Below are 23683 nucleotides of genomic sequence, written 5' to 3' on the forward strand. Positions count from 1 at the left end.
TACTTAATTTTGACCTTCCCTTTAAAAGGATGTTCCACCTAAATAACAGTCTTGCAACACCAGTATAATTAAAAAAACAAACATCTGAAAAAAAAATCAGTGCATTAAAGAAAACGAATAATGCTACCAATCCTGCTGCATGCTAGGAAAACCGACCGCTCAAAATCCCATGAAAAAATGTGCTGCTGCACTGTGCTTTAGTGCATTCTTTTTATTTCTTATATTCTTTAGCAAATTTTCTCAACAGATCACAATACTATAGATTTTAAAAGTATATCAAAAACAAAAGAGCCCTAATGCTACTGCAATCCTACATTGACCTAAACCAACCCCAATAAATTATATTTGTTAAATTGTATCTCACTGAGAATGAGCAGATGGAGGACAACAAGCAGTGTTATTGTACCACTGCATTGTTGCATGATCACTGACCAATATGCAGTTCTAACTGACAGCCTCACTGGTACCTTGTACACTTTTAAGGACAGTAACAGAGGCAAAATATTTATATACCCTAATATATTTAGTGTAGTAGCTCCCAATGCTGTACACTGAAAAGCTAAAAGCTGGATTTCATTGACTGATAATAGTTCCTGCTTTTTAGTATTCTCTATACTGCTGTATAAAATAGACCCCACACTGCCAATAAAAAAAAAAGACAGCTATAAGACCGACGAGAAATTCTCATTCTTTCAATTTTTGGTCCCAAGTGTCAGTGTAACATTACGAACATAGGTACTTTTCATACTTACACACTGATAGAACTCACGATAGCGGCCTCTGGTCATAGCTGGGTTGTCCCTTCTGTACACTTTAGCTATATGATAACGCTTAATATTTGTGATCTTATTCATTGCCAAGTAACGGGCAAATGGAACCTACAAGCAGTGTTAAGGAACATGTGTGTTACTTTGTTTATACGAAATATACTATTTAATTTCCCTTCTTTCAATTCTAATGGCAGAGGTGCTGGTAATCTACACCTTTCATAACTCCTCCTTCTGGTGGCCACCAATGCTTTAAAGTCTCCCACACCTTCAGGTTTAAGGGCAATATCCAAGCACCTGGAAGCAGGTAGGGAAGTCACTGTCAGACACTGTCATCTTTGGCCGGCCATAGATGGATTAACTTGGGCACAACCAGCCTGCCAGATTTTACATGCGATTATCGCTAATGGCTGGTATAACTAAAAAATATCCTTAGCGCTCGTGGATGATAAGATATAAATAGTAGTGGTGACTAGATATTTTTAAATATAAATATTACTTAACAAAGAGGTGATAATATTGCAGCAAAATAAGGGTGTGCACACCAACACTTAGTACAATAGATATTTGAATAAATTTTGCGCAATATTAATAGTTTTAAACAAATATGTGTAAAAACTGTGTAAACATGGAGAAAATAATGGATTTTAAGATAGTAGTTTCTGCAGCTATTGTTGCAAGGATCAACGATCTCTATATTGCAGCATATAGCAATTGCCGCTATCTTCTAGTGAGGTGATGGTACTAAAATATACGTGAATATAAACGCATATAAATAACTGTTATGGTGTTATAATTCAAATCTAAAATTGCTGTGAATAAAAAACAAATCCTTGTGAATAAAAAATAAATCCTTCTATAGTCACAGATAATTAATGATTTGTGCAACCAATTTTGTCCATGCTTACACAGTTTTTACACATATTTGTTTAAAACTATTAATATTGCGCGAAATGTATTCAAATATCTAGTGGCTGGTATAGCCGCTAGCAATAATAACGGTCTTCTCCTAGCAGGGATGGCTTCCCCCGCCCTGAGAATACAATGGCTTGATGAGAAGGATACCCCTGTCAACACTGTCTGTGTTAATGGGGGAATCAAGCAAATTTGCTCCGTATGACCTGCATTAGTCAGAGGTGTGTGGGAGAGTAAAGCTGCAGTCCATAAAAGTAAGATCCCCATCATATCTGGCTGATTTCATAAATATGGTTAGCTTAACACTAATTATCTCACCAATGATTCTGGGAGAAGATCTGAAAAACATGTTGTGGCCAACCACCAGGTAGCAGAAGAAACACTGGTCCACACCCAACATTTTTTAAAAATTGAATGAGAAACCTCAAATGCTAGCTACTGCTGTCCACATTCCAGGTGTCATGTGAGCTTGGTGGGGATCATTGTGTAATACTCCTCCCCGTTTTATGGCTTATCCAACGTCCCTATTGGCAACAAAGTGGGACGGACGCTCAATTAAAGAATGAGCATATTTTGGACTGAACGATAACCCCCTAGATATCTTATCACTTTGTTCTGTAATACACTGGCTACGATTGTAAAGTTAATAAGGATTTTCGAGAAAGTCTGTGTGCAAGCCCCTTTAACTTGGTTTTTGACAAAATCTGGGAGTGTTAAAATCTCTGTCTAGTTTTCACTGCTGTCTGAATCCATGCTGGCGAGATTCATCTTCACTGTTGGTTCCAGTGACCATTATTTCTAGTAAATTGGAAAATTCCAAATGAGTTGGCATATGAACAGAAGGTGAGGAGAAATCTTCCAGTGGGTTAACCTGGTCTGGTGACACAGTCTTGGAGGGGATATCCCTGCTTAATTTCAGTTGGGTCGCTAGGCTAGGAAGCGATGGGAAATCTCCTGAGCAGGGCATAGATAAAAAAAAGCTCTACGGGAGTCTTAGCTACTCTTTATATAACACCAACAATTTTGTTCTTGTTTTTGATACTTCAAAGAGGATTTGCCGAGATAAAAATGAAGGTTGAAACTGCTGATGCCTCCTGAAAAGACTGATTAGGAAAGCACAGAAACCACTGGATCACTATGATGACCAGTCAAATGTCACTTTCAAAAGTAAAGGAAAGCAATGTCAGACCACATATTTATCATATTTTTTAGCATGTTTCTATTATCATGCACAATTGGGCTATGCAAGTGTGCAAATATATCACTGGAATGACTATTTGGCAGTGGGTACTTTCCAACTCATTTTATGTCAACGGCTGCTTTTTAAAATGAATAAGTTAAAGGAATGACAAGTGAAAAAAAGTTATTTGAGTTGTTAAAAATGACTGTACTCAGTGGAAAAAAAAAAAAGTTGGTCCGATTCTACATTCTTATAATCTGTTTCTCCAGCTGAGAATCACAGGGCTGCACATATCTGATAAAAGCACTTTCACTATTGCTCCAACAGAGGGAGGCAGACATCAGAGTGTATAAAGGAATGTGTGATAAGGTTACAGTAACCTCCCTGATGTCCACATGCCTTATCTGATGCAAACATACTCATTCAAAAAGAATGAGCTTTCAGTTTTATAATGTTTGGCGGCCAAGAAATTTCTAAGCATGGTATGTTGTATCAGCATACAAATGCAATGCAATTTTTGTTCATGGTTTGTCAAAAGCATTTAGGGGGTCTGAGCATTGTAAGAATTAGGGTGTGTTCACACTTGCAAATGTACCCTGGCTGTGATTATATGCGAGAACCCCAGTGAGGGTTCATGCGATTAGTGGCAAGTAGAAGCCCCATTGAGGGAGGCTGCCAGCTTTTGCAGCTATTCACGGCCAATCGCATTTAACTGCTCATGCTGTGATTACATGAGAATGATGGGCCCCTGGACACAGGCAGTCTGGGGCTGCTGTTTTGCAGATAATTGCGGGAACCCCTGCTGGGGCTCTCACATATAATCGCAGCCAGGGTGCATTTGCAAGTGTGAATGCACCCTAAGGCAAGCCACAGATGATGTAGTTTTCAACCTGTGGTTGCAGGAAAGAAAATTGCTCGATTCCCTCATCAAAACAGTCACTGTTCATGAGGAAATTTCTCCCACAGTGCTATTGTGGTCTGCTGGTGGGGAGCCTTTCATTTCAGCAGAACACAATAATCACTGCCAGTGGCTATAGCTGTCAGCAATAATCACATGCAAAAAGTCCAGCAAGCTGGCTGTACTGAAATCAATCAATCAATTTCAGTAAAACCAGCCTGCCCTTGGATGGATCGAATCTCGGCCGGTCCCTGCTGAACCAGCCAACATTCAATCCAACTGTGGCCGGCCAAAAGCACCAAATGTAAGAAAGGCAATTCTTCTAATTACTCCTGTATCTGTATCTCCTGGATTAAAACCCTACTCCAGACAAAACTTTTCTGATAGAGTGGTAAAGGGTTAGAATGAATAGAGAAATCTGGTACTTCTAGTTATGGTGAAGCGTGTAACCCTTTACTCTCAAGATGCAACCCTGTACCTGACCAGCAAATCTAGTCCTTAGCCCTGTGTAAGCTCCGACCAGATAAGCATGGAGCTTACAGGTGGCAAGTGAAGCAGAGGATAGGTAATTATATGCAGAAGCAGGGGAATAAAGATATTAAGTGAACCTGTTATAAAAGTAATATGTAGAAAAAAAGCCACATAAGGACCAAGCCCACAATGTGACAGCATTACTTGTGTATTTCCTCGTGGTTTTACTAATGACATCCATAGTCACCAATAAGTGTTCTCATTAGGACTTTTGACCAGATGAAGGATACAGTGAGATCGTAACGAAGGGAGAGCAATTCACCACCCTGATCCTTCAGGTCATAAATGAGTTTGGAATCTTCTCCATATTTTCCAGTTAGAGTTTCCTGCAATGTAAAATAATATAATAAAATACAAACACAACAGTAACAAAACACACATGAATAAGCCTCGGTAAGTTCACCAATCCTTGGTACTTTAAAGGGAACCTGTAAAATCAACTTCTTACTATATAGTGGAATCACACTGCTTTAAGAGGTACCGAGCCAAAACAAGAACGTCTGGACAACTACTATGCATAAGCTTATTCCATACAAGTGATGAAACAAGTATTAAATAGGAATGGCAGGAACTTATAGAATATCAGGATGCAAGCGCTTTCTATTTCTGAATGTATCTGCAACACCTAGGGTTATTTGTTAAAATGGATTTCAGCAGAAGGGCAGTTCTCTAATTGTCAATGATGATTTACTGGTGGTTTGTTTTACATTGTGTGCAAATGTAGCATGATATGGTCCGAGACAGCTCTTATTCTTGTCACAAGGAAAAACATAAAGCTGAAATTCAGGTTGATGCAGTAAAAGTGCAATATACTTATAACTACCATATGGGTGCCTCAATCTGTTCCATTACTAGCCTCCTGTGATACCCTGCAGAGCAGAACACAGAATAAGAATGCTTAGAAGGGACAACATGGGAATGGCCTCTTTAGCTTGCTTCACCTTATCTGATTAGTCTGGGGAACAACGACAGTTATAGACAAAACGCACGTCGGGAGGTTGACGCTCTGACAGCATCGCGATCTTGTCGAGAACGGGCACTCGCTATGCCGGCCGGCGAACTGCTCCTTTAACCACTTCAATACAGGGCACTTAGACACCTTCCTGCCCAGACCAATTTTCAGCTTTCAGCGCTGTCGCAGTTTGAATGACAATTGCGCGGTCATGCTACACTGTGCCCAAACTACATTTTTATCATTTTGTTCCCACAAATAGACCTTTCTTTTGGTGGTATTTGATCACCTCTGCGATTTTTATTTTTTGCTAAACAAATAAAAAAAGATCGAAAATTTTGAAAAAAATAAAAGTTTTGCTTTTGTTTCTGTTAAAAAAAATTGTAAATAAGTAAGTTTTCTCATTCACTGACGGGCACTGATAAGGCGGCACTGACAGGCACTGATACGGCGCCACCGATGAGGTGGCACCAATGAGCGGGCACTGACGATGGGCACTGATATGCGGCACTGATAGGTGGCACTGATGGGCGACACTGATGGGACTGGCAGTGGTAGGCATTGAAGTGGGCACTGACTGGCAGCTGCCTGGGCACAGATTGTCAGCTGCCTGGGCACACAGTGGCATTTCCCTGGTGGTCTAGGGGCATACCTGGTGGTCCAGTGTGGATCGCTTCCCTGGTGGTCCTGGGCGGCTTCCCTGGTGGTCCTGGGTAGGATCCGAGGGGGGGCTGTGCTGATAAACAATCAGCACAGACCCCCCCTGTCAGGAGAGCAGCCGATCGGCTCTCCTCTACTCGCGTCTGTCAGACGCGAGTGAGGAAAAGCCGATCACCGGCTCTTCCTATTTACATCGTGATCAGCAGTGACTGGACACGGCTGATCACGTGGTAAAGAGTCTCCGTTGGAGACTCTTTACCTAGATCGGTGTTGCAGGGTGTCAGACTGACACCCCGCAACAACGATCGCCGCGATGCGCGCCCCCGGGGGCGCGCGTCGGCTCGATATTCCTGATCACGTCATATGACGTCCGATCAGGAATATCAAACCACTTTGCCGCCGTCATTCTGTAATAGGGCGGGCGGCAAGTGGTTAAACTTCATATACTGCAAGTGTTCTACTTTTTTACAATAAATTGTTTTTTATCGGATTTACGCTATGGCCACCTTTCTTTTGCCTTCATGTCCTTGAGTTTGGGTTGGCTTACCATCCATTACACGTCTGCAGTTACGCTGCACACAGAGAAGCCTCATTACTAGCTGGACACCTGGATCTGGGTCCATAAACAAGCTTGATTTGCTTGCTTTCTGGTAAGCTTGAATTTCATGTGGTGGAGGATCACTGTGAGCGGTGCTCTGCCTTTTCACGTTTTTTTCCACTGAGAAACATCGAAGGGACTTTTCCTTACTTTCACAGAGAATATCTGGATTTTTCACTTCATGAACTTGGTCACACATTAACTTTTTTTTGTGCACTTATGATTTTATGTATTCATTATGATATTTTTTTTACAATATTTTCTGGATTTGTCATTTCATCCACTTTGACATGCATTATTGATTTTTATGCACTCATATTTGTATGATATAGCGCAGTTTTTTCCCTTTTTTCTTGTATTGTTGTGTGTATCTCACAGTTGAACTGCTGCTTTCTTGGGGGGGTTTCTGCGTTAGCGCGGTGATGCTCTGTTTTTAAGCCTATATTAAGGCTTACCTGTAGGCGCTTGCAATATCTCCTAAAACTCCACGGTTTAGGAGATATTTACAAAAAAGCCGAGCGCCGATTACTACGGCGCATGTACTGATGTCCATGGCACATGCGCACTTTAGAAAGGGCACCAATAGGGGTCATGCTGTGACGTCATGCTTTTCTAATAGGGTTCATGCCGTGACAGGCGGCTCCCGCGCGCATGCATGGGAGTGACATCGAACGACTCCCAGCCAGTCACAGCGCCGGAGTTTGCGGCCCCAGAAGGAAGAGGGGTGAAGATGGACGCTCGCTGCTAGTGGGGACAGCAGTGACATCGCAGGCTTCGGTTTCAGGTAAGTGATGCGATGCATAGTAGCACATTTAGCTTTACCTATGCAGGGAAATAAAGAGGAAGTAAAACCCACCAGGGTTTACTTCCTCTTTAAGGTCGCTTTAAATGCAAATGACCAAAGTGAAGTTCCAACCTAGCTGTGCTGTCTGAGTGGCTGAACAGAATTATAAGTTTTTTGGCAAGTAAAAAAAGTTCATGTATAAGTAGTTCTGCTGTGTGTCTAGCAGTTTACCCAGCATTCAGATAAGGAAAACTGTTTTTACCTCTAACAACGCACTTTTATTTGAAGATGAGTTAAACTAAGAAATTTTTACTAAAAGACAAAAGATTTCAGCTGCACCTTTCTGCAATGATAAATTAGCTACTATAACTTCCCTGTGACAATAGCATTTAAAATTGCCAGGATACCAATGACTGTAAAAGCTTACGTCTTTGCCATGTTAGGCAATTTTTGCCACCAGGTGGGATTTTGTGTCATTTTACTTCAGTTTTAAAATCAAAGATGACATTTCTGGCCCAGCAGACAGTGAAAAATCTCAAGCCCAGCAAAATACACACTGTGGACAATCCTGGGGCCCAGCAGACTGAACATTGTGGACATATCTGTTGCCCAGCAGGCCGCACATTTTGGATGATCCTTGGACCCAGCAGACTGAACATTGTGGATATTCCTCCATCCCAGCAGAATGAACACTGTACAAAATCCTCCAGCCCGGCAGACCGAACATTGTAGACAATCCTTGGGTCCACCAGACTGCACACTGTGGACAATCCTCAGGCCCAACAAATTGCACACTGTGAAAAGTCCTTGTGGTCCCCTTTTACTGCTGTATGCTGACTAGCTAAAAAGTAGAGTGGCCCTTTAAAAATTAACTGCAGTCAAGATAAAAAGTTCATAAATAATGAATGCATTATATATCTGGGAGCAGTCTGGAAAAAAAAAAAATCAAAAAGTTTTGGGTCTAAAGCAGAACATGAAGTCTGTTTGACAAGCAGAACTTTCCATTTTGGGTGACGTTACACTTTACTTAAAATACACCTTAAGATTGTTGTTCATAAGACAACAGTCGAGTCACAGAAAGGTACTTCATAGACCCTTATGCCCCATACACATGATGAGATTGGACAAATGATCGTCCGTTTTTTTTTATTGCATGCTGATCTCAGATCGAATCTGAGGAGTTTACTAAAGTCACGAAAATTCCCGCACGACAGAAATAAAATTCGGAAGTGATGTCATGTGTTGTAATGCATTTGTATTGCATTTTCGAAACGATTGCTGTACTGATTAAACGAAAATCGTACGATCTGGCATCGTACGAAAAAAAAATTCCTGCATGTCCGATAGGATACTATCGGATGAACTGTCCTGATCGGCTCTCGAAAGCTCTGTACTAACGATCCGATTATCGTACGATCGCTTCGAAAGTGGTATTTTCCGTACGATTTTCTGATCGTGTGTACGGGGCATTACTTTACCACATACTCAGTCCAATTAGTCAATTATGAGTAGTATAAAGAATGTTCCTTAAATGTCTTTGGGAACCTCTATATATGCAAGCGATGCAGGAGATTTAAGGTTAACCACTCACCTTCAGCTCAAACACTGGAGTGTCGATAGTCTCAGCACCATGGCGTTTAAAACTGTTAATAATGGTGTTAAAAACCTTCTCACGGATGGCCATCTGTTTGGGGTTGTAATCTCTTGTTCCCTGGTAGACAGAATGGACAGCATAAACAGTTACAAAAGCAAGCAGCATTAGTACAGCAATCAAAAAAAAAAAAAAAAAAAAAAAAAAATAATATATATATATATATGGGCCGAAGATTCAGGGTCCACATTCAGTGCACAAAGCAAGATCCATGAAGACATGGACGAGAGAGTTTCAGGTGGGGGAACTTGACTGGCCTGCACAGAGTCCTGACCTCAACCCGATAGAACACCTTTGGGATGAATTAGAGCGGAGACTGTGAGCCAGGCCTTCTCGTCCACATTATTGCCTGACCTCACAAATGCGCTTCTGGAAGAATGGTCAAATATTACCATAGACACACTCCTAAATCTTGTGGACAGCCTTCCCTTAGAATTGAAGCAGTCAATAGCTGCAAAAGGTTAGGCCAACTTAATATTAAACCCTATGGACTAAGACGCCAATAAAGTTCATATGCGTGTAAAGGCAGGTGTCCCAATACTTTTGACAATATAGTGCATTTTTTGGTACAATATAAAAGATGACGTTGCATCAAGTAAATAGATAACAAAAATGGCAAGATTTTAAATTGTGCATGCCTGTGAAATGGCGACAAACTACAGTACTTAAAATTGTCCATAGGTGATGCTTAAAAAATCTTTACAAGCATTTTGGCCTTAGAATTGTTGCTCTCACTCACTGATGTTCATGGCGATACCTCACACGTGTGGTGCAATCATTGTTTACAGTGATACTAGATATACACATGCATTTGTGTTTACGTCTAGAGGGACGGGATGATTTAAAAAAAAATGTTTTTAATTATTTATTTGATGGTATTTTTTTTACACTATTTTTTGCATTTAACCTTATTGCTATCTCAGGCCCCCTTGGGATAGCTTTGGACCGGTGACAGGTACTCTCTTTATGGAGACATCAGAAATCTTTTAGACCCCTGAGGTCTCCACTGCCCTCCAAAACAGCTAACCAAGCATAGATCAAAGATCAAAACCCTTTGCAGTGTGGAGGGCCCCTGTGCAAGGGTATTTTTCCCACCTGGAGTGGGGCCCTTACAATGATTTTGCAGCTAAAGAAGATTAAACTTTGTTTTTTTAATAACCCTTATACTTTACCTTGGGAGTCTTAAGAACAAACTTGTGTTTGCCATCGTCTGTTCCCAACTGTGCCTTGAGTTCAAGCAATTTTGCCACTTCTTCTGCTATCTAAAAAATGAAGTAAATTAAACATCATAAAGGCAAAAAAATAATAATAATAAAAAAAAAACACAAATACTACTACTTCAACAAAAAATAGACATGTATATGTGCATTCTAATTTACTTACGTGAAATATTTACATTTAGGTTATATAAACATTTAAACCATTTCATTACCAGGCTAGTTTTTAGTGTCTTGATTGTTTGGATAACAATTACTCAGTCATGCAACACTGTATCGGAACAAATTTTATACCATTTTTTGAGACAGGGAATTTTCTGGTGGCATTAATAACCACTTTTTACAAAAGTTCTCTTTTCCATAATACCTAAACCTAAGGCATTGGTTTTAGTAGTCACAGGTGAAGGATGAGGAGGGTGAGAGATTTTGTATTGGGCTGTACGTTCCCGGACAGACAGTAGTAGAAACATTAAAAAAAGAAATAAACGTTAGATAAGGAGATGGAGAAAGGGACCCTTAGATAATTCCAGTATGGGTGCCAGGGATAGGTGGGGAGAGGAGAAATGGCACTGGGGATAGGTCCTGCTTCAGAAACTTTAGAGCCCATGGCTACTCCCTAAAGAGTCCCACAATTTGTGGTCAAAGTCAGATGGAAGATAATAATTGGATCCAGGGTCTCAAGGTCTGCTGACGTTTAGAAGCAAAGTCTTTAGGGATTAGTAAGAAAAAACAGTTCATTTTCTTTTTCACTTTCAATAGTTTTTATTGAAAGAGGTTTCATTTTCTGTTTCTCTTGGGTAACTGTGGGAGTGGACAACCACCCTGCATTAGAAAGAACTTGTTTGGTTGAGGTAAATAAGAATGTTTGTACTGGGTTCTGGTTCTAAATTTAGCAAAACATAGGGGTTTTTGGGCTACCTCTACCAGAAGCATATAAACCATCTGGTACATCCCAGTCTAGTACCTTCTGATTTGATAGGGTTAAAAAAATAACATTTTGAAAATGAATGAATCGTTCAACAGCTGATGCAAATACATTCATTTCCTTTTCATAACTATGATTCCTCTCCTTCCTCTGTTGTAAGAAGGGGAGTGATCAACAATGTAAACAGCAGCCAAGGTACTGAGCCACTCATTTTGGCTCGGTACACAGAGATTTAAAGGAATAACAGCACTGGGGAAATACCAGTCCACCGTTTATAAAAGAAATGTACTATTTGTTTAGAACACATGATGCACACACACACAATTAGTTATCACATAATGTTATGGCACATCATACTGATTGCCACACCAATACCATGCTAAAGAGCTTGCGATTCTGTTATGTCTGATATAAAGAGTGGGTCATGCTCTTTAATAACTTTGCTTTACAGTGCCTCTTGAGCGCAGGTACCCACAGACAAAAGGCAATTTACTGTACCATCTGAAATATATTGTGCAAGTATGTGTGTAAAACATGCATCATTTTATTTTTAAATTACAATGCAGATATTATGGTTTTTATTTTTGATTCATACTTACCTATGTGGATGCAGCATCAGACTGATGCTGCAGGTGTCCCCTGGCATCTCTGCACTGAGAACCAAGCCACTGAACATCGCCGATGGCTCGTTTTTAACAGATCCCCGAGAGGAGAGCTGCTGCCTGTCAGTCAGTGTCTCTCCTCTCTGCTTCTCCACGCTCATTGGAGCGCTGCGCTTTGGAGGGGTGGGGAGTGGCCGCCTTATCAGCTCGCTGAGCCTGCCATCAATCAAAGCAGCTGGCAGATCCAGACTTGGGAAGTCGGGATGACGCGCTGCCTCGACTGATGGTAGTGACGTCAGCAGAGAGCGGACTTCAGACCACTCTCTTCTGAAAACAGGTCACAGGAGTGCAAAACGAATTGCACTCCTGTGACCCAGAGGAGAAGCCCAACCTAAAAAGCTCAGGCTGGACTTCTCCTCTAAAGCGGAACTCCCTGCAAACAATTGTTCAAAAACACACAGGTCTACTGAATTAGCCGCATAAGCAATCATGATTTCGCTCAGCCATTATCAATAGAAGCATCAGTGAAAGGACAAGAACTGGCTCCTCCAGGTTTAAATGTACAGCTTTATACTTCCAGTACAGATGTCGCTATTCAGTAAGCAGATAGTCAGGTGAAACAGAAGCTGCACTGCACAATCAAATAGGTGGGTCCCTTACCTGGTTGTGCATTGTGGCAGATGTATACAGCACAACAAGAGTGGCTGACCAGAATTAAAAATTCTTTGACAAGTAAACCAGTAAGCATATGACTGCACAGTGGTTAATACTAATGCAACACTGGTGTCCTTGGTTTGAATCCCATTCAGAACACCGTTCTCCGGCATAGAGTTTGCATTTTCTCCCTGTGCTTGCGTGGGTTTCCCTCCAGAGAGGCTGGTAGGTTAACTGGCTCCTGTATAAATTGTCCCTAGTATATGTAAGCATGCAAGATAGGGGCATTAGATTGTAAGCTCCTTGAGGACAGGGACTGATGTGATTGCACTCTATGTAAAGCAATGCTTAAATGGTCAGTGCTATACAAATGCCTACAATGAGAACATGATCATGTATATTTTACCTGTGTATATGAAGTGTTTTGCCCGGAGTTCCTTTTTACATTTGCCACTGATCTTCTTAATATGTTTGCACAGCTCAATATGTAATTGTGAAGAATGACCTGACCTACCATCCTGATTACCCCTCAACCCTGCATTAGTCTGAAGTTTAATGAACTAAACACTGCATTCACTCCTATCTCGGTATAACTGAACCTTTGACAAGTTTACAGTTGAACACACCCAGCAGAAGTGATACAGGAGAGAATTATACAGTTCCTCTTACACTTCCATAAACCTGTCCTGAATAGCTACGGTAATTACTACCTCCCCATGGAGGAAGCATCACAGCAAAGCTCTGAACAATAATAGACTATGTCCAGTGAAATGATGAAACCTACAGCCAGTATTACACCACAAAATCCCTCTATGATAAATCACACACTAAGGCAGCAGTCACACAGTGCATTAGGCTTCATTCACACCAATGCAGTTTTTGGTGCTTTTTGCAGAAACGCAGGACAATATTTTTAACATGGGTTCCTATGGAACACATTCACATCAATGCATTTTTGTGCCTGTGTGTTTTTGGAAAGGGCCAGGGACTTTTTTTAACGCAAAATTCTGCTTTTTTGGTTTAATAGACTTCAATGGAGAAGCTGCAAAAAAGCATGTAGTGCGTCTTTACAGTGATTATTCCACGCATTTTGCACTTTTAAATCTGCCCAACAACAAATTTGCCTAAAAAAGAAAAAAAAAAAAAAAAAGCATGAAAAAAAAAAAAAAAAAGAAAGACACAAATTGCTGCAAAATTGCAGTAAAAAAACCTGCAAAAAGCACTGCAGGCATATGCAGGCTCGGCTCGAGCATTTTTATTTTAGCCAATCAAAAGCTAATTACTAGGAGGAGGAAAAAGAAGAAGAGATGGTTACGGTAATTAGGGTTACAAACGCTAACTTGCAGGCGCTTTCATTGAAGTCTATGGGACCAAAAACAGAGTTAGGTACCTGGTAACTCTTTTTCTAAGAAGTCTTCCAGGGCAGCATCCGAGAGATAGGCTCCTCCTCCCTAAAACAGGAAACACATTAGTCCACCATTATAAATTTCACACTCTTACCTGTGTGCCTCAGTTATGTTAAAGCACCGAAGGAATTCCCTGTAAGCTGCAAGCTCCCCCTCTGTACCTGGTTTTTGTTGTTTCAAGGGTGGGAACTAGTGCTGCCCTGGAAGACTTCTTAGAAAAAGAGTTACCAGGTACCTAACTCTGTTTTCTCGAATCGTCTTCCAGGGCAGCATCCGAGAGGATATATCAAGCAATACTTACTAGGGTGGGGTTAGAGACTGGAGCACTTTACGACCAAATGCTTGGTCTTGGTCAGACAGCTGGTCTATGCGGTAGTGCTTAGCGAAAGTACTGAAGCTCGACCATGTCGCTGCCCTGCAGATCTGCTCCGGAGTTGCCCCTGCTTTCTCTGCGGCCGAGGTTGCCCAGGCTCTAGTTGAGTGCGCTCTGATTTCACTAGGTGGAGTGAGATTCTGTGCCTTATAGGTAATCTGTATGGCCATCCTTATCCATCTGCTGATGGTGCTTTTTGAAGCTTGTTTCCCTCTGTTGATTCCTGCATAGAGGATGAAGAGGGAGGTCGTTCTACGCCATTCTTTTGTTCTTTCGAGATACGCTATGAGATTGTTCCTTACATCGAGTTTGCTGTAAATGTTTCTTTTCCTACTATCCATGGTTGTTGGAAGTGAGGGTATGACGATGTTTTGGGTTCTGTGAAATGTAGAAGAGACCTTGGGTAGAAAGGCCGGATCTGGAGAGAGAATTATCTTGTCCAGATGTATTAGACAGTATGGTTCTATTGAAGATAGAGCTTGGATCTCACTCACTCTTCTGGCGGATACTAAGGCCAGAAGGAGCGCAGTTTTTAACGTGAGGTTTTTGTCTGAGCTGTCCTCGATAGGTTCAAACGGAGGGGAAAGAAAGCCCTTAAGTACTGTGCCCATGTCCCAGGTGGGAGTTTTGTACAATTTGGCTGGTTTGGATCTTTTAAGAGCTATGAGGAATCGTCTTATCAGCGGGTCTTCCGCTAGTCTAGTATCCATGACCGAGGAAAGTGCTGCAACTTGCACTTTCAGGGTACTTGGTGATATGTTTTTGTCATCTTGTAGGAAGTCCAAAACTATTGGAATTATCCCACCGTTGGAGATTGGTCTGTCTTCGTACCAAGAAACAAATTTTTTCCTTATTTTCTCATAGATGGCTCTCGTTACCGGCTTTCTGCTGTTTAAGATGGTGTTGATTACTCTGTCTGACAGGCCTTTGTTCTGGAGTTTTACCCTCTCAGTAACCAAGCCGAGAGCTTCAAGATTTTGTGGTTCGGATGGTTGACTGGGCCTTGTGACAGTAGATCCGGGCGGGCGGTCCGTCAGTGTCAGCTGAGGTTGTATGCTGAGATTTTTTAAATGACTGAACCATGCTCTCTGGGGCCAGTGTGGTGCTATTAGTATCACTGTTGTTTTCTCTGCCTTGATTTTTTGGATTAGTTTTGGGATTATGGCAGTTGGAGGGAATGCATAGCACAGATGCCATTTCCAGTTTTGGTTGAAAGCATCCACCCCGCTGTTGCCATCTGTAGGGTCCAGGGAGAAAAATATCGGAGATTTTGCGTTCGCCCTGGAAGCAAATAGGTCTACTTCGGGTATTCCCCACTTCTGGGTGATTTGAGTGAAGGTTGTTTGGTTTAGCGACCATTCCGTGTATTTTATCGTTTTCCGGCTCAGGAAATCTGCCACTGTATTGTCTGTTCCTTTTAGATGAATACCGGATATCGATCTTATGTTCACTTCTGTCCACAGTAGGATAGATTGTGTCAGTCTCATCAGTTTTTGGGATTTTGTGCCCCCTTGTCTGTTTAGGTATGCGACTGTCGTTGCGTTGTCTGATTGTATCTTTACATCCTTCCCCTGTAATGCTGGCTTGAAGGTTTTTAGCGCTTCCCCCACAGCTTTCAGCTCTCTCAAGTTTGAGGAGGCTCGTGCCCATTTGGGTGTCCATTTCCCTTGCGAGAACCGCCCTTCCATGTGGGCTCCCCATCCTAGGGCGCTTGCATCGGTGGTGATGCTGACTGGATTGACTTGAGCCCATCTGCGCCCCTCGATGACCCGAAGTGGGTTGAGCCACCAGTAGAGTGTTTGTTTGACTGTGGCGGGGACGGGAATGGATTTTTCTAGGGATGCTTGCCTGCCATCCCATTGGGACAGAATGTAGTTCTGTAAGGGTCGCATGTGAATTTGTGCCCAGGTGATGGCTGGAATGGAAGACGTCATCAGTCCTAGTACGGACATTCCGTGCCTGATCGTTGTGGAATGGTTCCTTAGCAGGGACGTAATTGCTTGTGTCATTTTTACGTCTTTTTCCTTTGTTAGGAAAATTTTTGACAGTCTGGAGTCCAGCACGTATCCCAGGTACACTACTCTCTGGCTTGGGATCATTTGCGATATCTCTGCGTTTATTAACCATCCCAGGTTTTGCAGATAGATCATACTCTTGCGCAGGTTGTTTTCTAGGATTGCTGCTGAGTCCGCAAAGAACAGGAGGTCGTCTAAGTATGGTATTATTCCAATACCCTCCTGTCTTAGACCTTTTAGCGCTTCCGCCATTATTTTTGAGAATATTCTTGGAGCTGAGGAGATTCCGAAGGGGAGAGCTGTGTACTGTAGGTGCAGCGTAGCTGCTGGCCCCTGGATTGCGAACCTTAGAAACTTTTGGTGATCCTTCCTTATGGGGACATGTAGGTAGGCATCCTGTAAGTCTAGTGTTGCCATGAATGTCTCCTGCGGTAGGATGTTCCTGATTGAATAGATAGATTCCATTCTGAATCTCTTGTATCTTATTCCTCGGTTGAGTGGTTTGAGGTTTAGTATCAGCCTTAGTTTGCCTGATGGTTTTCTTTTTGCGAAGATGTGTGAGTAGAAGCCCTTCTGTTCCTCCTCTTGGGGAACGTGACAATCACCTTCTGATCTAATAGTTTCTGTAGGGATTCTAGAAACACCTTTGCTTGATTGCTGTCCTTGGGTAGCATGGTCACTAAGTATTTGGTTGGGGGGCGGTTGGAGAATTCTATTGCGTAACCGTCCGCTATGGTGCGCAGTATGAATTTGTTTTCTGTTATCTCCTCCCATTGGTGGGAGAAAGCCGCCAATCTGCCCCCCACCTGAAGGCAGTCATTGTTTTTTGTTCTTTTGGGTATTAGGCTTGAGGATGAATTCACCTTTGCCTTTCTTGTTTTGTTGACCCCAGTGCTTTTTTGCCCCTGGCTTATTGAATTTCTTGAAATGCCGAAAGGGCGCCTTCCCTTGTCTCTTCTTGGTTTGAGGGAACCCCTTATTTTTTGCTGCAGTCCTATCCAGGACTGTTTCTAGTTCGGGACCAAACAGTAGGTCTCCAGTGAATGGTATGCCACATAAACGGTTCTTGGAAGGTGCATCCCCCCCCCAGGATTTTAACCACAGGGCTCTGCGGGCCGAGTTTAGTAGTGCCGTGGTCCTAGAGGATATTCTGACAGTTTCTGCTGAAGCATCTGCCAAGAAAGCTGCCGCTCTAGTTAGTGTGGGGATGGTTTTAATTAGTTCCTCCCTGGGTGTGTCGTTCTCCAATAGATCTTGCAGCTGGGTTAGCCAGATTAGCAAGGTTCGGGCTGTGCAGGTGGAAGCAATAGCCGGATTTAGGTTTGCCGCCCCTGCTTCCCATGCCCTTTTCAGGAGAGCTTCTATTTTCTTGTCCATGGGGTCGCTGAGGGTACCTGCGTCATCAAAAGCCAAGTCCGATTTGTTCGTGACTTTTGCCAGAGAGGCATCCACCTTGGGGCATTTAGCCCAGGTTTTGGTGTCTGCTTCCGCAAACGGGTATCTGCGTTTGATTGTGGCGGGGATGAAAAGCTTTTTCTCTGGGTCTTCCCATTCCTTTTTGACTATGTCTTTAAGTGTTTGGTGTACCGGGAACGTTCTTGGCTTCTTGGGCTGGAGCCCTTTGTACATTCTGTCATGCATAGTGAGTTCTGCGGTTTTCTGTTCTTTAATGCCTAGAGTGTCAGTGATGGCTTTGAGAAGACTGTCTGTGTCCTCAGAAGGAAACAGGTTGCAGTCTGTCGTGTCATCTTCCTCCTCTGAGTCTGAACAGATACCGTCTTCTGATTCAGATTGTTCAGATTCATCTGAATCCACCTCTTGTTCTGCCTGTACCTTGTTCTCCCTTGGAATGTGTGTTCCGCTGGTAGATGGGATACTGGCCTGAGCGACACTTGCTGGCGTTTCTAATTTCTCTATAGCTGAGCGTAGTGGTGCCATGGTGCTCTGAATTTCTTTCTTAAAAGAATTGAGCAGGTCTTTCAAAAATCCCTGTGATTCTTTTGCCACCATTTTGTCTAAGCATTTCTGACACAGGGGCTTTTTCCAATCTGGGGAAAGCCTGTGGTTGCATGAGGCACATGTTTTGCCTTTAGCCTTCCTTTCCTCAGGGGTCTTTGCCTGCAAGCGAGCATAGAGAACAAAAAAACCCCGTGAGTTCAGGTGGTCAAAGGAACTGCCTGTAGATAGGCAGTAAAGAGGTTAAGACAGAGATAATTCAAGAATATTCTGGCTTACCTTGGAGCTGTCCTGATTTGCAGGATCTGCAGGGCAGGGTGGGGAAGCGTCAGACATGATCAGCCACCAGGATCCTCTGCTTAGAGGCCTTTTTATCTGCTTCCTGCATAAGCTCCGGCCCCGCCCCCGGCTGACCCCGTGCAGGTTGGTGGACACACCTGCACATGCCGCTGTATTGTAGAGTAACTGTGCTGGTAGTGAAGGGTAGCATTGAACAAATTTGCTATTTGTATTCTGTTTTCTCTTTTTTTTTTTTTTTTTTTTAAACTTCCCGCCCCTAGGTGTCCCTGCTCTATCTCCGTAGTAGATAGACTACGGGAAAATGGCCGCCAACCCGGAAGCGGAACTTCCTCGGCGCCATCTTGGTACACCCCCGACTTCCTGTAGGGCCTGTGGCGGTGAGGACGCTGCTGCGCCGCCCGGAGAGCGGTGGATTCGTTTGGGGGGACAGCCGCAGCCACCAGGGACCTAATTTAGAAGGTGCAACACCCTCCCTGCTAGACCCTCTGCTGCTGAGGTTTTCGGCAGCGGTCGTCGGCGGCGGCGGGGGGGGGCGCCCATCTATGCATGTATCCATCCCCCCTGGCGGGCTCCAGATTCTGCAGAAAGCCAGAGGGGGGTGCTTGCGGAAGCATACACAGGCCTAACAGCGGCATGGGGTGGGGATGACAGAGTCCTCCTGCAGCCTGGGGGGATGATTGCAGACCCCTCAGTAGGGGCGAAATCTCAGGCTTTGAGCAATGTTGCCCAGTGCTGCGCCTGCTCGCCCTCCCAAAGCCCCTTGGGCTGTATGGGATGCTGGCAGGGGGTCTCCTGCAACAAGCACAGAGACAGGTGAAAATAAAATAACAAACGTTCTTGCAGCTCCTGTGGGTCCGGAGGAAACACAAACAACTGAGGCACACAGGTAAGAGTGTGAAATTTATAATGGTGGACTAATGTGTTTCCTGTTTTAGGGAGGAGGAGCCTATCTCTCGGATGCTGCCCTGGAAGACGATTCGAGAAAATGCCCTAATCTAAGAATGAAGGACATACAAGTCTGCCATTACTGCTAATCTAATGCCTGAATGAAGAAAGAGAAACCATGCTTTGTTAAAGAGTAGCTCCAGTCTCCTGAGTAAAAAATTAAAGTCAGCATTTACAAAAACTGTAGCTGCTGACTTCTAATAAAAAGCCACTCACCTGTCCCAGGATCCAGCTCCGTCCTCACCCGGGCTAGTTCGTCATCAGCTTCCCGGTATCTTAACTGTGGGCACCTGGCTGTGACAGCTTGAGGTTTCACAGCCGAGTGCCCGCTGCACTGCGCATTGTGAATGGTCCCCTAGTCATCTGGGACCTGTGACTTGTCCCAGAAGACTGCAAGGAGGGAGGGGGGAGGAATACTTCTGCTCCATTCGCCTAGGCGTTCGGAGCGGAAGTGGTACCCGGGTATCTGTCAAAATCAGGTACCCTTCCCGAAAGAGGTGGGGGGGTTGGCCTTAAAGCAAAACTTACCCTTTTGGGTGGAGTTCCGCTTTAACACTAACATTTATTTGTATTTTATTGTGTATATATATATATATTACTTTTGCCTATAAGGCCCCTTTCACATGGGCTCCCTCTATTCCATCTCAGCAGGGGATCCTAAACTGTAGCTCAGTTGGATCAGAAAGGAGAATGATGTTGCATATGTGACACCTATATTTCCTCCATCTTGTTATGGAAAGGGGGGAGGCATTGACAAGACCAGTCATCCTAAATAGGAAGAGAGAGCCAATAAAGACCAATGACCGGGTAAGGGAGGGTGTCAAGTTTTATTTTTGTCATCTGTGGCCTATTGTGGATATTTCCCTTCACTTCTTGTCCCATAGCCAAAAAGGAAGTGAGAGGAAATTCCAGTGTGTCACCAGGGTCAGCAGAACTAGTGTACCACTCCCAATAGGAATTTTCTTTTACTTTCACGTTCAATGATAAACAGGACAAATAAACAGAGGGGGGAAACTCCTTAATGATGGCACAGACAGAAATAAAAATTGACTGGTGTTCAATACCCTTTTCACTCCATCCAAATCAAAAAAAAAAAATTGCCTTTAGTAACACTTTAAAGTGGTTGTAAAAGCAAGGTTTTCTAACTTTATGTATTCTATGCATGAAGGTAAAAAACCCCTCAGTGTGCACCCCCTCCCAATACTTACCTGAGCCCGACCTCAATCCAGCGATGAGCACAAGAGCAGCGACTCCCCCAGGTCTCTTCTTCCTGATTGGCAGCGACAGCACCAGGAGCCATTGGTTCCCGCTACTGTCAATCACAGCCAGTGAGCCAATGAGGAGAGAGTGGGGGTGGGGCAGAGACAAACTCTGTGTGTGAATGGTCATGCAGAGGAATGGCATAGGAACAATCCTGCTCGGGTGCCCCCATAGCAAGTTGCTTACTATGGGGGCACTTGGCAGGAAGGAGGTGCCAGGAGCGCTGGCGGGCACCCGAGAAGAAAAGGATTGGAGCTGCTCTGTAAAAGACAATTGCACAGAGCAGGCAAGTATAACATGTTTGTTATTTAAAAAAAAAAAAAAAAAAAAAAAGATCGCTTTTAGACCCTGTTCACATCGGAGTGACTTGTCATGCAATTTGACAGGTTCCTATTGTTGGCAATGGCACTGTTCAAATCGGTGCGGCGCCGACTCTGCGGTGCCGCATCATTTTGAAAAAGTAGTTCCTGCACTACTTTTGGCAATTTCAGGTACGACTTGGATAGATATATGTGCATGAAGCCACACTGATGCCTTCCAAGCCGCACCCGATTTCAGATGAAGTTGCACAATTTCAGTCGCATTCAATGTGAATGAGGGCTTAATATAATTTTAACACTGGCTAGTGTTGTAATGATGTAGTGTAAGTATGAGCTCAGTCATGTTCAGATCCTAGTCCCAACCCACCTGAGTGATCCCTTCAGGATTTTTGTATGTGTGCGCTATAATGTTCTGTTCTGTTTGTATGGCAGCACCATCTTTAATGTAATGCAATGTTAGGGTGTGCCCCCAAGTATTTGTTTGTGTTATATGGGTCCTGACCAGACCCCTTGGGATGGAGCACCCCATCCTCTCCCACCAGTACTTCTAATCATTGTCCACATGAGTTATAGGAGGAGTCCATGTATCCCATGGTTGAGAATAAGGATGAGCTCCGGCGTGTTCGCATGGCGCACGTGCCGAGCCCGCCAGGAAGTCGGCACGGCGCAGCGCTAATCACAGGCAGGGAGACATTTCCCGATCTCTCCAGCCGCACATCGGGAAATGTCTCACTGCTTGTGATTAGCGCTGCCCCGTGCCGACTTCCTGGCGGGCTCGGCACGTGCGCCATGCGAACACGCCGGAGCTCATCCCTAGTTGAGAAGCAGGAGCTTTCATTCTATGAATAGTGCAGGACCCAGTAGTGGGCTTAAGCACTGTATGGCCATATGGTGTGACCAAATCCCCATATTTTTACTTATTTGCTTAAAGCGGAGTTCCACTCAAAAAATGGAACTTCCGCCTTAAGTACTTGTCACCCAGCTCCCACTTCCTCCCTTGGCGCCACAAAGAAATTCACCCCCCCCCCCTCCTCCCTGCAATCTTCTGGGACATGTCACAGGTCCTGGAAGAATGCCTGGCCATCATAGCACGCAGTGCGCACCCGGCTGTGAAGCCGGGCAGGGACAGTTACAATGCCGGTGCTGCGGAGGGGGGGGGGGGGGAGGGAGCGAGGCTTCATGCGCCCGCATCGCTGGACCATGGGACAGGTGAGTGTCTGATTATTAAAAGTCAGCCGCTACACTTTTTGTAGCGGCTGACTCTTAAATGGGTGGAACTCTGCTTTAATATGTTCATGTCACTTTTGTATGTGTGCGCTGCAATCTTTTGTTCCCTCCAGGAAGCTGTCACTATACTTGGCCAATCATAAATGTCAGACTTGGGTAGGTTCAGATCTCAAGTATCTCAACACGACAGAGCTCATCCCTAGGCTGATGTACTAATACACCATACAGAGGTGAACTGTCTGTGTCTCTGAACTTCCAATGGGGTACCGCCAGCAGTTTTGTGAACCCCAGAACATTATTCATGATTTTTTTTTGTGATCCGCAGGAGGGGGGAAGGAAGTCTGATAACATGGACAACACCTATGCTGCAAATCAGATGATGGTGACAGTGGAAAGTAAACAATGGAATCTCTTGGTGACAACAGAAATGTTATACAGGTGATCACAGCAGTGCACACATCAGGAGACAGCTGCTTCTATCACTAAGACTGATCACACACTATACAATCTGATTGTACAATCTCCTTTAGCTCTGTAGTACAAGGGCTTGCCAGATTTGATACTCATTGAAAACATTTTTAGGGGTGTCTTTATTTTACATAGATTTGGTAAAACTAAAGGAGATAGTAGTCTGATTGTATAGTGTATGGCCAGCTGTAGATCTATTCTTCCGTAGAATGGAACCCATAACACACATACATGGCAGGCAGCTGGACATATATATAAAACCATGTATCAGCTTTCTATAGATGCCATTTCTTCTGCCCTATCCGGACAAGGCCCATCAGACCCCGGAGAGTCGTACTCCTTCCTGCGGCTCCAAACTCAGCCCTCCCCGGCTTGTACACCCACTTCACACCCCGGCGTCAACTACGGCCTGTCTGCTAACCCTCAGCCCGTCTCCTACCTCCTCCGAGCTGGCCTTCTCCTGCTTCAGCTTCCTCACTTTCTCTCCCTGCAGCGCTACAGCCTGCTCCATCTCCGCTCTATCCGCCATGGTGACAAGAGAAGCCGGCATGGGCGAGCGCGCATGCGCGGCATGCTCACACTGTAGGGAAAGCGCTGACGCTAAGGGAGGCTGGACCATCTCCGGGAGCTTACAGTAGGGCTCATACTCCCTCTGGTGGCCACTACTTGAAATTGCAAGCTGGTAGGTGATGCCATGCAGCTGCAGATTGTGAATGTAGGCCACTGACTGGCACTGGTTCCTAAATACTGGACCCAGTTCTGAGGAATTGCCTCTGGATTTTTTTTAGATTTTATAAATGTCAATATTATTGGCAGGCTTTTATTATTTGTTTTATTATTATTATTATTATTATTATTATTATTATTATTATCACTTTTTTTGCTCTGTAAAGCTGTTATCGTATTGTCAACTGCCATTGTTTGCAAGGGACAGGCTTTTTGGTACGCATTTATGGAAATTCTACCTCCTGAAAATATCACTGGATTAGATTACTGATATAAGGCTCAATTCACAAAGCTAACACCCCAGGATAAGAATACACCTTTTCAAAAAAGTGACAGTTATTTTCCGTTAAAGA

The 23683-nt window shown here is 43.7% G+C and overlaps 1 protein-coding gene across 1 annotated transcript in view; it reads right to left on the reverse strand.

The window, feature by feature from the left end:
* LOC141132476 (histidine--tRNA ligase, cytoplasmic-like) overlaps window positions 1-23202 on the reverse strand; it is a 57142-nt gene extending 33940 nt beyond the window's left edge. The window contains exons 1-5 of the mRNA XM_073620877.1: window positions 23044-23202; window positions 10109-10198; window positions 8877-8996; window positions 4522-4617; window positions 753-878 (exon numbers count right to left, since the gene is read on the reverse strand). Coding sequence (XP_073476978.1) covers window positions 753-878; window positions 4522-4617; window positions 8877-8996; window positions 10109-10198; window positions 23044-23154 — 543 coding nt within the window. The 5' untranslated portion in view covers window positions 23155-23202. The remainder of the gene's footprint in view (window positions 1-752; window positions 879-4521; window positions 4618-8876; window positions 8997-10108; window positions 10199-23043) is intronic.
* Window positions 23203-23683: the final 481 nt, after the last annotated feature.

The sequence above is a fragment of the Aquarana catesbeiana genome, linkage group LG03, assembly GCF_042186555.1.
Source record: "Aquarana catesbeiana isolate 2022-GZ linkage group LG03, ASM4218655v1, whole genome shotgun sequence".
In the NCBI taxonomy this organism is placed as follows: domain Eukaryota; kingdom Metazoa; phylum Chordata; class Amphibia; order Anura; family Ranidae; genus Aquarana; species Aquarana catesbeiana.